Genomic DNA, 14673 nt, shown 5'->3' with positions numbered 1-14673 from the left:
GCATGGGGTTGTTGTGACCCAAGTGCAGATGATACGTATGAGCTCTTATGCTGCTCCCTGGGACTGCCCATTCAACTTTTTCTTAGAAATTTAGTCAGTACTATGTCCAGAGAGCAAGAGCAGTCTAAGGATTCCTCAAAGGAGACATGAATGTGTTCATTAGACAAAGCCTGCCCTCAATGAAACAATTCCAGCTACTAGTAATGAAAGCAAAGCAGCCACAATCCTTTCTCCTTTCCCCCAAATCCAAGTTACCCACAACATCAAGTCAGACCCTGGGACCTTCAAAGCACCTCTTCCAGTCCTCCATGTCCTTCAGTACTATATGCAGTTGGGGGGAAGAAAAATTAATTACCTTGTGGTGTTTTATCCAGTAATCCAAGAGCAGCACATGCATCAAGAAGTCTTTCTGTTCCACACACAGAGGTTCCAGCCTCATTTGCTATATCCACAGCCTTCAGTGGACCTTTATCTTTCAGATGATCAAACATCTTCAGCTTAGAGGCTACAAACAGAGCCTACATGCAGGAAAAAAATTGTTATCATGCTGTGTTTAAAAGACAGCAATCAAGAAACAGAAGAACTATACCTTTTGCCTAGAATTACTCTACACAGGTACTGTTCTTTAAGAAGTGCAACACAGTTGAAGAAAATTCCTAAAAATTGCTATGATATGTTTCCTTCCCTCTCAGAGGGTTTCACTGTCTTAGCCAAGTAACAGAATTTTAAACAGATGTGTTTGGGAGAGAAGGGAACTCAAAATATTCTGGAACACAGCCTACAGATTTTGTATGAAGACCCCCTCTTTATTCAGATATTTTGCATATCCCAATCTATAAGCTTGTTCCGTAAGGTCAAACATTCTTAAGCATCTGAACCAATGCCAAAAGATCAAATTAAATTTCATTTAACCAAGATGTAAGAAAGTGGAAAGCTCCACTAAGGCAGTGTAACAGCTTTAGTTACTATAATTTAGGTCTTTGTTTAATAAAAATTAAGGAAAAAAAGAGTAAAACTTCAGAGCACAACTGTACTACATGCACACCTTAATAGGACATGTATATATGGAATGAGGAAGAGAGAACAGCCAGTGCCTGATGGTGAAGAAAAACCCATGGGCAATGCAGCTGTGTAAGCTGAAAAACTTAAGTGAACTTGTAGAGAGATGTTAACCAAACCAGAGTGGAAAGTTAATGATATGTGACGATATATACCTCTCCATTTGGAATTAATTTGCAGTTCTGCAGTTTCAGTATTCAGAAACAGTTAAAACACCTAAAACCAAGGAACTTACATAGAGCACAACAGTGGAAGCATATACAGCAATCACAGAATCCATTTCTTTGCAACTGCAGGCAACTTGGGCAGTTGGATTAGATGTTCATTGTAGGTCCCCTCCAACTGAAATAGTCTATTCTATCCTATTCTATTCTAACAATCAAAGGCAGTCAAGGAAAAAAAAAGGGATTGACATTCTGGTTAATAAAAATCAAAAGGAGAAAAAGAGATTAACTTTGGAGAGGAAGGTCTGCTACTGGATGTCTATGTATTTTGTCATCTTTATACACTTTTTACAGTTTCTAGATTAACTTTGGAGAGGAAGGTCTGCTACTGCATGTCTATGTATTTTCTCATCTTTATACACTTTTTACAGTTTCCACTCTTACTCTAATAAGAATGTATAGCTGGGATTTATTATAATCCAGGCTTTCACAATGCTGAGCCAATTGCATCTAGTCTACAACCATTTGGCTTCTAAGAGCTGCCCATTCTTTGGACTGATACCACCTGGAAAGCATAGGAACAGAAAAGAGAAGGTGAGAACATAGGGTCAAAAACTTGGCTGATCCAAGTCACTCTTTTTCTAGCATTCTGTAATTCTCAGTCCCAGGAGAGGGGAAAAAAAAAAGAAGAAAAATATCAAAGAAAAAAAAAAAACAACCCACAAAGGTCTGAGTGCAGATCCAATCATGCAATTTCAGAATATACTAAGTTTGAGAAAGTATGAATTAACCCTGATCCCCTCCTGTTCTGCAACAGCAGCTGTTCAGAGTAAAACAGGTGGCAGCAACATCTTTGCCTGCAGGAGATTTCACTCTGCTCTATGAAGTCCTTGAAACAACACTCGAGGATCAAAATGATACAGAACTTGAGAGCTTTTGTGAAACAAAATGCTTTTATGTTCTTATCCCTATTCTACAAGTGGAGAGATGATGAGTTTTGTCAGATCACAGGGAGCATTCATTGCAACTGGTAATTAATTTTACAAATTGTAAATTTACAATTAAAAATTTTACAAATTTTTACATTTTTCTTTGTAAAAGAAAAATTGAAAAAAATTTCCTCCAAGTCTTGAGGAAAAAACATTCCCCACTAGTTCAACATGAAACTCAGCACTTCATCTATGACTTTACATTGGATTAGTGGGAAAGCTTCTGCTTCTATTTACAGCCTCCATCATCTTTCACTGCACAAAGCAGAATTTGGAATCACATCACTGTAAACAGCGTACATAACATGCAACAAAATGCTGATGATTCTCCGTGGTTTTTTTTTTTTTTTTTTAACTTAAATTTAAGAAATGCTAAGCATCGTCTCACCCATTCAAGTAAATCAAAACTTGCTCCCTATGGATACACAAGGAAGCTCACAAACACAGCAGTCTCAAGGCTGCTTTACTCCAAATCTCTCGGTACTGCACTGCATGCCTGCAAGCAGCACACCCACAGATCTACAGTGATCACGCTATGGTCTCCCTTCAGCTCCGAGTACAACTTTCTACTGTTTCAGCAAAACCATTGTCCACTGTCTTGGATGCTTCCCTCCATCCCCTCTCAAATTTGTTTTATCTTTACTTCCAGATTTGTCATTTCACTGCCACTTTAGCAGTTTTTTCACCTCTTCCTAAAACATGAATGACTTGATGGAGATCAGTGATCTCTTCAAATGATTGGTGTTCATTTCTCTTTCACCAGTCTTCACCACACTGTTGCTGTAAGTAGAAAACTTGGCAGCACTTAAAATGCCCATCTACTCATATCTCATCACACTTGGCTGCTACACAGAGCATGTGACCTTCTGTTCTGTAAGCTGTTACGTATATGTCTCCATCAGGTACTACATGGAGATTGTCAGGTAAACATACCTGGAACATGCAAAAGGGTATAAAAAAAAAATAACTGCCTTAATAGGGAATAAAAACCCTAAGATCTTCCACAGAATTCTAATGCTAAGCATTAAAAATTAGAAACGAAATATAATATATACAATTCTTGTCATAGTTTTAAGTCAGATAACCACATTAAATGCTTTCTTTGCAGAGTATTATAAAAGTAACTTCCTCACTTTCTGCTTTATTGTGCTCTTGTGATCAGTTTCAAAAAAACCCCAAACTTTTTCCCTCTCAAATCAAGAGACAGAAATTTTAATCAAATGGGCAACTGAAATTTCACAGAACAAATAAAAGCAAATACCAAAAAACCCAATGTCTGCACTGCACCAGAAGTTTCAGCTATCTTAGATTCTCTGGTACTTCAGTGGTCTTTTTTTACTAATTATTAATACATTCTTAGCCCAGCTCAAGTATTTCACATTATCATATCACTCAGCAATGTAATGAGTAGTTTTATTTTTTCCCCTTACCTTTGAAGCTCTGAAACCATCCATCAGCTCTAGAATTTTAGATGGAAGTTTTGCTGCGCTTGCCGACACTCCATTCTGATTTTCCAAAGGTACCATAAAACCAGTTCTGACATTAGAACTGTTTTCAGAATTGTAAACAGCTCCTGAGGAACACATCCCACTGCTGTCCAACTTACTAACACCTTTGTGCTCTGTGAAATTTGAAGATTCACTTTCTCCATCACTTAGGTTCTCGAAAGTGTCCACAGAAGGGATAGAGTCATACTTTTTATGTTGTACATTGTGTCTAGTGGGTGGATAGTACAATTCTGCTAGCTTTTTGCAGAAGTGATTCAGAGGAAATCCCACCACATTCAAGAAGTCTCCGTGGACATACTCAACTAACATCCCACCGAGGGCCTGGATTCCATATCCACCAGCCTTGTCCCTGGGGGAGAGAAAGCAGAAATGACATATATTTAATTAAGGTTAAGAGTAGAGGTAGCACAGAACACAAGTAATCCACCAGTACTGCAGAATCTGGAATAAAGACTAGTGTACTCAAGGCAGATTAAATCAACTAGTTAGGCTCAACACTTCAATTTATAAATATAAGGATCAGTATTTCTAAGGGTGAGTAGTCTAAGTTCTTTATGCTTCAGACAGTCCAAGTGCCATAGTCACCTAAGCAGTCATGATTGTGTTGCCATTGGTTACCCAGCACTCTCCAAGTCCTGGCTACCAAAAAGGAACAGCAAGCACCACTGAGACCAACATTGCCACTGGGTCACCCAGCAGCATACTGACCCTCACTCTATTCCACAAGAGGCTGAAGGGTCTTTCGGGATACATTAGCTCCAAAAGGAGCTCACACTGAAAAAAGACATCTTAGAACTCAAATGCTTGTAGTATGAATCTTGCAAATTTCAGGCATAGGAATATGTAAAATGAGGATCAGGAAGATAGGACTTTACTGGGGAGGAACAACTTACTCAAATACAAAATCCACTACTATCCCATTCAGCCCTATCCAATTCTTGTGTAACCCTGAGATATAAGTAGAGTTGTAGTTCACAACTCTGTGCTCTTAGATGTCACAGTAATTTGGCACAGGAATGTATTCTCACAGAAAGTAACCTTGGAAATCTCATTTGTCTTCAGGTGTAATTATGCAAATTCCACTCTGTGGAATGGAGATGCATACAGGCAGATAAGCTGCAATAGACCCAACAATTTTACTGTTCGCATTTAAGGAACAAGGCAGTTAGAATCATGCTTACTACATGATAACACCAGAATCCAAAAGCCTAAGTCAGCAAGCTTTGAAACCGAAGGTCAGTCAATCTCAGATCTACTAACTTCAGATAGTGTGGAATTACACAAACTACTTCTGACAGAAGGTTATTACACAATGAAGACTGTAGATTTTTCATCTTAGATTTGATCACAACCAGCTCTGTACATTTTTAGAACTTATTTTTGGATTTGCTTTCCAATAGCCTAAGAGACACAGAGGAACCGATATCACAGCAAACGGGATTTTTGAATTGCTATAAACTAGGGAACGCGGCTTTTCCTTTAATCTTGCATTTTACGCACCACTGTATAGCTTTGTCATTGTTTAAATGATTACTTTTTTTACAACATATTTAAAACTTACACCATCTAAATAAGAAATATTCTAATGACTAAAAAGTCTTTTCATTTTTAAACGTAGTAGCAGTCCAGTAGGACTGTTCAGCTTCTCGCACCACCCCACCAGCGAGGAGGCTGGGGGTGCACAAGAAGCTGGAAGGGGACACAGCTGGGACAGCTGACCCCAACTGACCAAAGGTATATATTCCATACCATATGACATCATGCTCAGCATATAAAGCTGGGGGGAAGAATGAAGCAGGGGCATTTGGAGTGACGGCGTTTTTCTCCCCAAGTAACCATTATGCATGATGGAGCTCTGTTTTGCTGGAGATGACTGAACACCAGCCTGCTGATGGGAAGTGGTTGAATGAATTCCTTCTTTTGCTTTGCTTGCGTGGCTTTTGCTTTGCCTGTTAAACTGTCTTTATACCACCCACGAGTTTTCTCTCTTTTATTCTGATTCTCTCCCCCATCCCACCAGGGGGGAGTGTGCGAGCAGCTGGGTGGTGCTTATTTGCTGGCTAGGGTTAAACCACAACAGCTATATACTTTCAGAATTAGTCCCTGTGTCACCAGTGACTGACTTTTAAAATACTATATGCCAATTTTGTCCTTGCTATAAAAAGAACTCAATCCAATCCTCAACAGCACAAAAGAGTCAATTTGCTTTTAATTTTTCATGTGATCATTAAGTCTTGTATGATTCCACAAAATTAAGTCAACATTAAAAAAATAAACAAATGGTCACTTGAACTACAATAGTGTTTAGAAAAACCTGTATGCACATAAATGTATAACCAGTATGGGTGTCCATGGAAGAGGGGACAAAAAACCAACCAAACTCCCCCCCATGACAGACTTACTGTTTTGCAAAATTTATAGGACACTATGTTTAGTAGTTCCTTCACAAGGCCAGAGCAAATGCTTCCTATCCTCTTGATTATATGACTCAGGATTGACTGGCTTCTGCTCCAGAAAGTAATGAAATATATTGTCTGAACCTCCGGTCCCTGAGGATCCCTTGCTGTCACACACGCTGTTTAGCAGAATGAACAGAACTACCCAATATTGCTCGTGAGACATTTTGCTATGGCACAGCACTGCTAAAGCACATTTTCTTCCAGAGGAAATAATCAAAATAGTCAAAAATATTTTTCAACCTGACATTCCTCCTAAAAATCCATGATCACTTCTCCTTAAAACTGTAACTTTCTGATCAGCTGCATACTAAAGACCATCTTCCAAAAACCTAACTAGGAATTTCTGTTACAAACTGCATTCTTGCCAAAAGATTCTTTTCTGCATAATCCAATTTAGCTTCATTCTCTTTAATAAGCTGTGAACCTTACATGTTCAGAAAGTATGCCTCATTTATGCATAAGCACTTAAATAAATCCAAAGTATACACTGGTTCCTCTTTCCCCAGTAAAACGTGACTGTATTGTTTTATAGCACAAATGAGTGTAAAAAACCAGCATGACTGATATTCTTATGCAGTCCGAATTGAAGTTAGAACTAAAATTTCACCTCAGATCACCAGATATGCAGTCCGTAGTGCTAACTATGACCTGATTTGCCTTCAGTAAGCTTCAGCTAACACAGGGGAAAATGCAAATTCTGTAAAGTCACAATCATGCCCTTTTTGTGTCCAAATAAGTACTTTTTTTTTTTTTTTTTTTGACAATCTAATCAACTTCATCTTAGGAGTAGTTAAGCATTCTGTTCTCATCTTACTTCTTCCGTGGCATCAATGTTGTCTGTAAATAACTAATATATTGCAAAGGTAGAGGAAACACATAAGCTAAAGCACAATTATGGCATAAGAACACGTATAAGCTGGCCACAAGAATAACTAAAAATTAAGTTGGCATTTCTTGCATCAGAGCACTGCGATTTTGATAAACTAAATAAACCAAGTTCTAGCTTCTTTCAATAAAGTTCTCCAATACACTGATTATCCAACACTCAATCTATTCACCTGTTTTATAATGAGAACTATCCATTACCTCAGGTACCCAAGCTCCCTGAATGCCTCTGTTAACAGAGACGTAATTGGATATTGCATGAGTGCTTGCTCTAATCCAGAGTATTTCAACAGGCCTCACTTTTCAAATTTGTTAGGGTACTAAAAAGGTAGCTCACTTTCCCAGGAGGAATGATAGTTCTAGTCAAGAAGAACAGAATACCTACCTTGCATCACCCATTCTACCATTTATCATACATACAGAGCAAAATATCACAGAACACAGGACAAAATGTTTTATGCTGGTGTCTAATAACATACCCTAAGGCCTGTTCTCAAGTACAGTGTGATCACTTCAGGGTCTTACTTACATTGGCTCCCCGCTATGAATGTACTCCCATAAGAGCTCTTCAGACAGGTCAGAAAATTTTACTTTAGTCTCTTCATAGAAATCAGTGACTTCCATCTCTAGCTGATTATCTACAGAAAGGAAAAGGTCTTATTAGAAACAAAAATTGTAGTTTAGAGAGCATAACATCTCAGTTTTATTTCAGTTTGTGTTCATTTTACTTTTTGCTTGGGAAAATTAAAAATACTACACAGATGTATAAAATTACTAATAATGCTCTTTAGGGACAGTGGACTCATAACTTCCCCAAAAAAGTAAAAGCTTGCATTTTCAACCTCTGCAGCCCTGTCTTGGGGCTAATAGGTTTCTCTCCCTGTGTGGGATGCATTCTTAAATTAATGATGCTTATGCAGAGCTATTTATGGACTGCCAGCATACACATCCAGCACTGAGTACAAAAAAGGCTACAAACACCCTCTTACTTTATGGCTGTTGTCAAAGAAATCTTAACACCACATCATAGTTAAACACGTACCTGTTAAAAATGCTTGAATGTGAATGTGCAGCTGCACATGTACTGCAGACTCAAGCATCCAGCAGTCTCATCAGTAACCATCAATGTCATTTTTGTATCATCAAGAAATAACAAGATTATTTCAGACTTCTGTCTCTAGAAGCGCTTCAGAGGAAGCCAGAGGTGCATTAAAGTACTGCACACCTGGCTGTTGATCATGTTGCATGTGGTACACTGTGAATCTGGTATTACTGCAGATGAAGCATGTTCAAAAGGAACATGTTCAAAAGGAAACAGCCTTGCACAAGTGAGTGTGCACGTTACAGATTATTAGTTCTCTCTACTCTTTCCTATAAAAATCAAGGTCAGCATCTCCTACTAACGCTGTTCTGATAGCAGTGGAAATTCTTAAGGAGTAAGAAAGATCCACAGCACAGACCAAGGGAAGAATATTAACCAGCTGCTAATGGTGTTAGTGTTGAAAAAACATTTAATGACCCAGATGAAATAAAAAAGTTGTTGCATTTAAAGACAGATTACTACACCTTTCAGTATTGACAAAAAACCACAATCAAAATGAAAATTCCGTCTGTAACATATATGTGGTGCTTAATGACAACATTTTAATTAGAAACTAAAACTAAATGTATTCTAGAAAACTCTTCCACTGATTGCATCACTTGGAGAATATGCAGACTTATGGTATTTTTATTCATCTGAATATGACATGGCATAAATTTGCAAACTTCAAATGAGATGTGCTGTCACACCATCAGTACTGCAGTACTGCACACTTTTACTGTCTTCCTAGGAGTAAATGATGAAATGCATTATTATTCTTACTGGACTGCTCACAGGAACCCCTTGATAACATGTTTTATTTCTTTTGCAGCAGCTCTCTTTCTACTGTACTAGCATATTAGTAGGGGTACTGGTTCACTGACTTCTGTTACAAGAGTTAAGAGCAATCATTGAAGTAAAGATTAAAAGCTGTAAATAATTTGTCTACAGAAAGACTACATCCAGTGAAACTTCAGAGAAATGATTCTTGCAAAAGTTCCACTAAAAGAATATTAGCATAATTATCAAAGTCCCTCAAACCAAACACTCATAAAATTATATTAATGGTACAGTTCTCATAAAATCCACTTGCTTACTCTATAAATTATCTGATAAAGAACATCGATGTATTGCTCCCTACAGTGCACTATCAGTCTAAGGCATTAAGCTATTACTTCACTCATACCCTAAAAATGGGCTCTAAAGCTTCCCTTATTTACTGAAAAACAAAGTAACTACAGATACAGCAACCGCTTGTATTCATCAGCTAGTGTACACAGAACACAGGAGTTAATATGGATCAGATTCTGCTCAGTCCCACTGTGTACGAAAAATTTCTATCCTGCTTCTTCAATTGTACAAGTCCTTATGAAAATATTTTAAATGAAAATACTGAGATTTAATAAAATGATACATGTACCTTTACTGCTGCAATGTATAATAGCCACTCCCGTGAACACACTGTGCTCTTTCCCACTCAACCTGTCAGGGAAAAAATGTGCATTAAGCAACGGTTTTATGAAATCTGTCACGTGCAAAAATGTTCTACATGATTATGTTACTACAGCCTGAGAAACAGACCATTATATTAATACATCACTTGATGACTCTGACGTGTATCCTAAATAATTGTTGTTTTTTTTTTTTTAATTTCAATATAGGTGAAAAGACATTGGCAAAACAAAAAAATACTATTGAGACATTCAGTCATTTCAGTCCCCAAAATCTCACTTGTACCAATGTCCACAATTTGGAAAAGTAGTCCATGGTATCAGCTTATTTACTGTACACAGGGAGAAGTGACCACTCCAAATGCATAAGAAAAAGCCAATCAGCATAAACACTACCATTACAGGCACCTTTACTCAAAGCTGGCAATAAATAGCTAGGTGATGCAACTTAGACTAAACAAGAGACAGGCAACTAGAGCTTGCGTACTCATTTCATCCACACTGGTCCCCAAGCGTCCCATGGCAAGCCAGAGTAACTGATGCAGAATGTAGAGGAAGAGAGCCTATACTCACTCTTACCCCAAACCCATGTGCGCTCTCTTGTAGTGGCTCAGAGCGCCACACTGTGGCCGATTAATTTTGAGAGCTTTAAATTTATTAATCTGATGTGTAAGCAACGGAAGTCTAATAAATAGCATGAGAACTTTAACTTTTGAAGAGACTAGTTAAGAAATAGTCTCCTATAGGTTAGCCAGGCTACTACTTGATGTGATTAGAAAGATCTCGCACTCCTACTATCCCCCATAAGATTCCACGTAATTAATTTTAAGATGAAACAGTGAGTGAAAATTTTAATTTAACACCTTTGATATATGCAAATATAGTCTGCATTTTTTTCCTGTTCATATAGAACAAAATTAAGAGGAGTTATAAAAAAGTAAATTTTAAGTGCATTTCATACCTATGATTAAGAGACTGACCTACTGAACTTAAAAAAACCTCAACCAGCCAAACAAAAAGCCAAAACACTTGAGGGTGTTAGAAGTAGACTAAGCTCTGTTAAAAAAAAAAAGTACTATTATTGAACTAACCAAACTTGGCATGATTACAAGCAAAAACAGTTGCACAATGTCTTGCCAAAGGGACTCCTTTGGGAATCTCCTACTAATAACATATGCTGCTGTCACCTTTTTTTTAAGATTGCTACTTTTAAGTTATGAACATGCCACAAAGGATCAAAAATTCAGTCTAAGTCATCAACGAAAAAAATTAATCTAAAATAGACTAACAGAGCAAAACTCCAAAAACTACCAAGCCACTTGGATTCTCTCTTTAGGAGACACCTGGGTTAGAATGTAAACTGGTGAAACAAGCAGTGCACCTTTTCTGTGTTTCCCCCTTAAAACAGAAGCTTGGATTAATCATATCTCATCCTTCAGAAAGGAGATGACTAAGTTATTTAGTTTGAGTTTCTCAAAAAAAAAAAAAAAACAAACAAAAAAAAGAACACTAAGATAACATAAAGCTTTGTAGGGAAAGGTATCCTTAAGGAAAAAAGAAGAAGCCTCAGAAAACACCATCCTATCTTCCATGGACAACACTGATAGAAGTAGATTCTTACTCCTCAGTTAAACTACAGAATTTAAAGCAATTGTCCATGAACGCATATCACCATGTACTTTCCTGTATAGGCAATAATCTTCCATTAAATGTCAAGACTCAAAACACTTCTATGATGGTTCTGTCCTCCTTGCCACCATGATTCCTCTCCATACCTCCCCTTCCTGAACCAGCTGAAGCATACACAGTCTTGCAATAAGTGACTCTGAAAACTGATCCAAGTGAAAACAAAGTGGTTCATTACATCACTGATCAGCTTCCTAAGGTGAAGGGGCAAGAGCAAGCAGCTGTGGATAACATAAAAGCAGGTCTAACTTTTTCAGTGGCAGAACTGGCTTATACTATTTAAAAATGATTGAAAAATTTGTGTCCATGGGGTTCTTCATATACATCAAGGAATCTGTACATCTCCTTTTAAAACAGCTTAATATACACATTTGGAATCTTATTAGAACTACAGACCTTGATAGCATCCTATAGGCATCTTGCTTATCAACTGGTTTCTCCAGGATTTGCTCACCCACAGTCTAAAACAGAAAGACAGAGTGAGTGTGCTGCTTTTTCTTACTTTTCAGAAACTGTGGTCAAAAATGATGTTTAAACCATGATTGCAGCCAGGTTTTCAAACATGACTCTGCTGAGTAGAGCAAGAGGCACAGATACTTTGGTAGAACAGGTAATTTAGTGTCAAGCACATAATGAGCACAACACTCTATCCTCCAGTGGCTGCAGCTCTCAAACAAAAGTGTAATTCAACTTTTCTCCTTAACACTTCACTGTCTTGTGTGGAGATGACAGGTACAAAGTGATGCCCACTATAAGGCACAACATTGAACAGTTCATATGATCTGGACTTGACAGTCAACAGTTGCCTGAGAACACAATTCCCATTACATACTAGAGGACTGAAGGCAATACTTATGGAATACTAGTGCCTCTGCAAAAACAGCAGCAAGGCTTCTTTCTAGCCCTCAAGATACCAGAAATAGCCTTGTTGGGGAAAAATCCCTAAAACCCACAGCCACAAAACCCAGAAGACACATTGTATTGCAGCAACTTCTCAGTGAAGATAGTTTTCAAACTTTAACCCTAATGATACAAGTATTTTCTACACTTGCCATAAATTAAGACAATACTAAACCACATGAGACTTCTTACCACAATAGTGTCTGCTCCTATGACAACATCAGGTGTTCTCAGGTGTTTCTGCAAAGGCATAAAGAAAGATGGTATTTCTCAAAACAGGTAGAAAGAGCAAAACCTTTTAGAACTTACAGTAACAAAACCCAAGTTCACTGATTTGCAGGTACGGCTGTATGCGGACCTGAAAACAAGACACTGTTTTTCCTTTTGCACTGTTAACAAAATAGTAATCATCTGTATCGCCATAAAAGTGAGGAAACAGGAGGCTTGAGCAGACTGTTGTTGGGTCACAATTTTGCGCAAACATGTTACTGATGAACAAATGCATCCAGGAAAGAACTAACGGCATTCTCAAAGGTCAGCCTGATCTTCAAGGTGGCAGATGGAATTACTTTCAAGGAAGTGCCCTATATATGGAAGCCAGGGAGTACAGCGTTGAAACCCGCTAGGATCATTTTTCCAAGCCAAGTTTTGCTGAAAAAAACACTTTCTTTAGCTCCATTTTGCTTCTCTCTCTCAAAAGTGAAGACATACAGTCCATTTTGGGGAACTGAGAGGTAAGGGTATATAAAGATGATGTATAGTCTTTCCTTGGCTTTACACTACTCTAAACTGTTCTTACAGATGTGTTTTGATTTACTTGCTTGTTACAAGGTACATAGTTATTATTTAACAGACAAGTTTCCTGTCTTGCTGTGTAACTCTGATCATTATATTAAAAACTTTGTAGGGAGGTGATTCTTCTATACAAAGGCTGTTGATGTGCTTTAAATAGTAGAACTAATTTAAAGCTATCATTAAAGGAAAAATGAAGAAGCATTTTGAAATCCACTGAACTAGCATTACCACCAGCATAGTGTTTTGGAATGAAAGCCAAATGTAAGCCAGTTAGCGAGCCTGGGTTTAAAATCCACCCTCCTGAAGTCACACGAGTCTCTGAAAAGAACTCGGCAGAAACCTGGATAACGATTACATTGGAGATCATGCAATATTTGCTTTGAACAATGGTGACATCTGGCAACGTTGTTGGTTTAAAGTGTTCGACATTCCTTTTCTGCCATCAGTATAGGTTCAACATACTCCTCTCTTACAGAGCTGCATTATTAAGACATGATTATGTTACATTTGGTGGGATCTAATCAGCTAGACTTCTGAATAGGTTCTAACAGAGAACAGCCTTATGCATTCAAAGTGATCACAGCAATGGGCAGAAATAAAATATGGCACTGATGGTATAAATTGTACCACTGGTTTTTATAATATTTAGGACACAAAATGGATGCCTTGACTACAGAACCTGAAATCACATCAGCTTCTCCCTTCTTAAAATGAAATTACTCTTAATGAAAGCTACAGCAAAGCCCTGGATTCACATCAGTGTGTTTTTCTATAGAACCTGCCTCCAGTCAACAAATAACTGGAATGAACAACTGTCCAGCTGCACACCTGACTGTTGTAAGGAACTACCAAATATATATGCGAAGCGAGAGTAGGTGCACTGCTGACAAGAAATGCAGGCCCCTTCTGTTTGTGGAAAGACCAAACTGCAGGCATGAGACCTTCTTTTGATTAGGTGAGTTAATTTCAGGAAGCCATCTTTCACAAATGACAGAAAACTTCCATTTGCCTTTAGTGGGGAAAATGTACTCAAGATATCACCGAAGAAGTACATGCAAATTAAGTCTCAGTAACACACACCACTTAAAAGACAAAAATCTTACTGCCAAAATAGCTGCTAACTTACTACGTGCATTCTGTTTGCTACTTCGAGAGCTTTCTGTTTTGCTGTTTCCACTGCATACTCGTAAGGGGCTGCAAAAGATGACTTTTCAAGTGTCTCCTTAAACCAGGATGGAACCACCTCAAACCGCAGGCCCTGTGACAAAGGAAAGCAATGCAGTAAACGTAATCTTGTTATTAGAGGTTGTTCCCAACACATACTAAGCAAGTGACAAATTTAATTTTTGCTCTTTACACTTTAACATACGCCCCACCTCAAACACAAAGGGAAAGCCAGTGCTTCTATTAGTGTTTTGTGTATGCATATCATTTGCAAGCAGTCCAAAACAAACAAACAAAAAAATCAGAAAGAACTTTTAAAACAACGTGCTTACTTGATTTTACCCTTATTATTTATTAGAACCTAATCACGTTAGTAGTTTCACTGTTCTTCTCGTATAAAAATCTAGCAGTATAAAACCTACGCACTTCATAAACAGACTATTCTACTCCTGGATTTTTTTATTAATTGAATCCATCCATAGCACTTTACTTGTGCACCAGTAGTACACATTCTGACAGGAGCTTTAGCAGT

At 37.8% G+C, this 14673-nt stretch overlaps 1 protein-coding gene across 1 annotated transcript; it reads right to left on the bottom strand.

Annotated features, from left to right (window-relative positions):
- Positions 1 to 355: 355 nt before the first annotated feature.
- ASMTL (acetylserotonin O-methyltransferase-like) lies at positions 356 to 14235 on the bottom strand (the record flags this gene model as incomplete). The annotated part of the gene is made up of 7 exons (XM_010291248.1): positions 356 to 518; positions 3643 to 4069; positions 7594 to 7702; positions 9566 to 9627; positions 11679 to 11743; positions 12375 to 12422; positions 14104 to 14235. Coding segments are annotated over 7 exons (1006 nt in total), but the record flags the coding sequence as incomplete, so codon positions are not given.
- Positions 14236 to 14673: the final 438 nt, after the last annotated feature.

Source organism: Phaethon lepturus, unplaced genomic scaffold (genome assembly GCF_000687285.1).
Source record: "Phaethon lepturus isolate BGI_N335 unplaced genomic scaffold, ASM68728v1 scaffold12427, whole genome shotgun sequence".
Classification (NCBI taxonomy): Eukaryota; Metazoa; Chordata; class Aves; order Phaethontiformes; family Phaethontidae; genus Phaethon; species Phaethon lepturus.
Note: the sequence above shows the minus strand (reverse complement) of the source record. Positions and strands in the feature narration are given on the sequence as shown.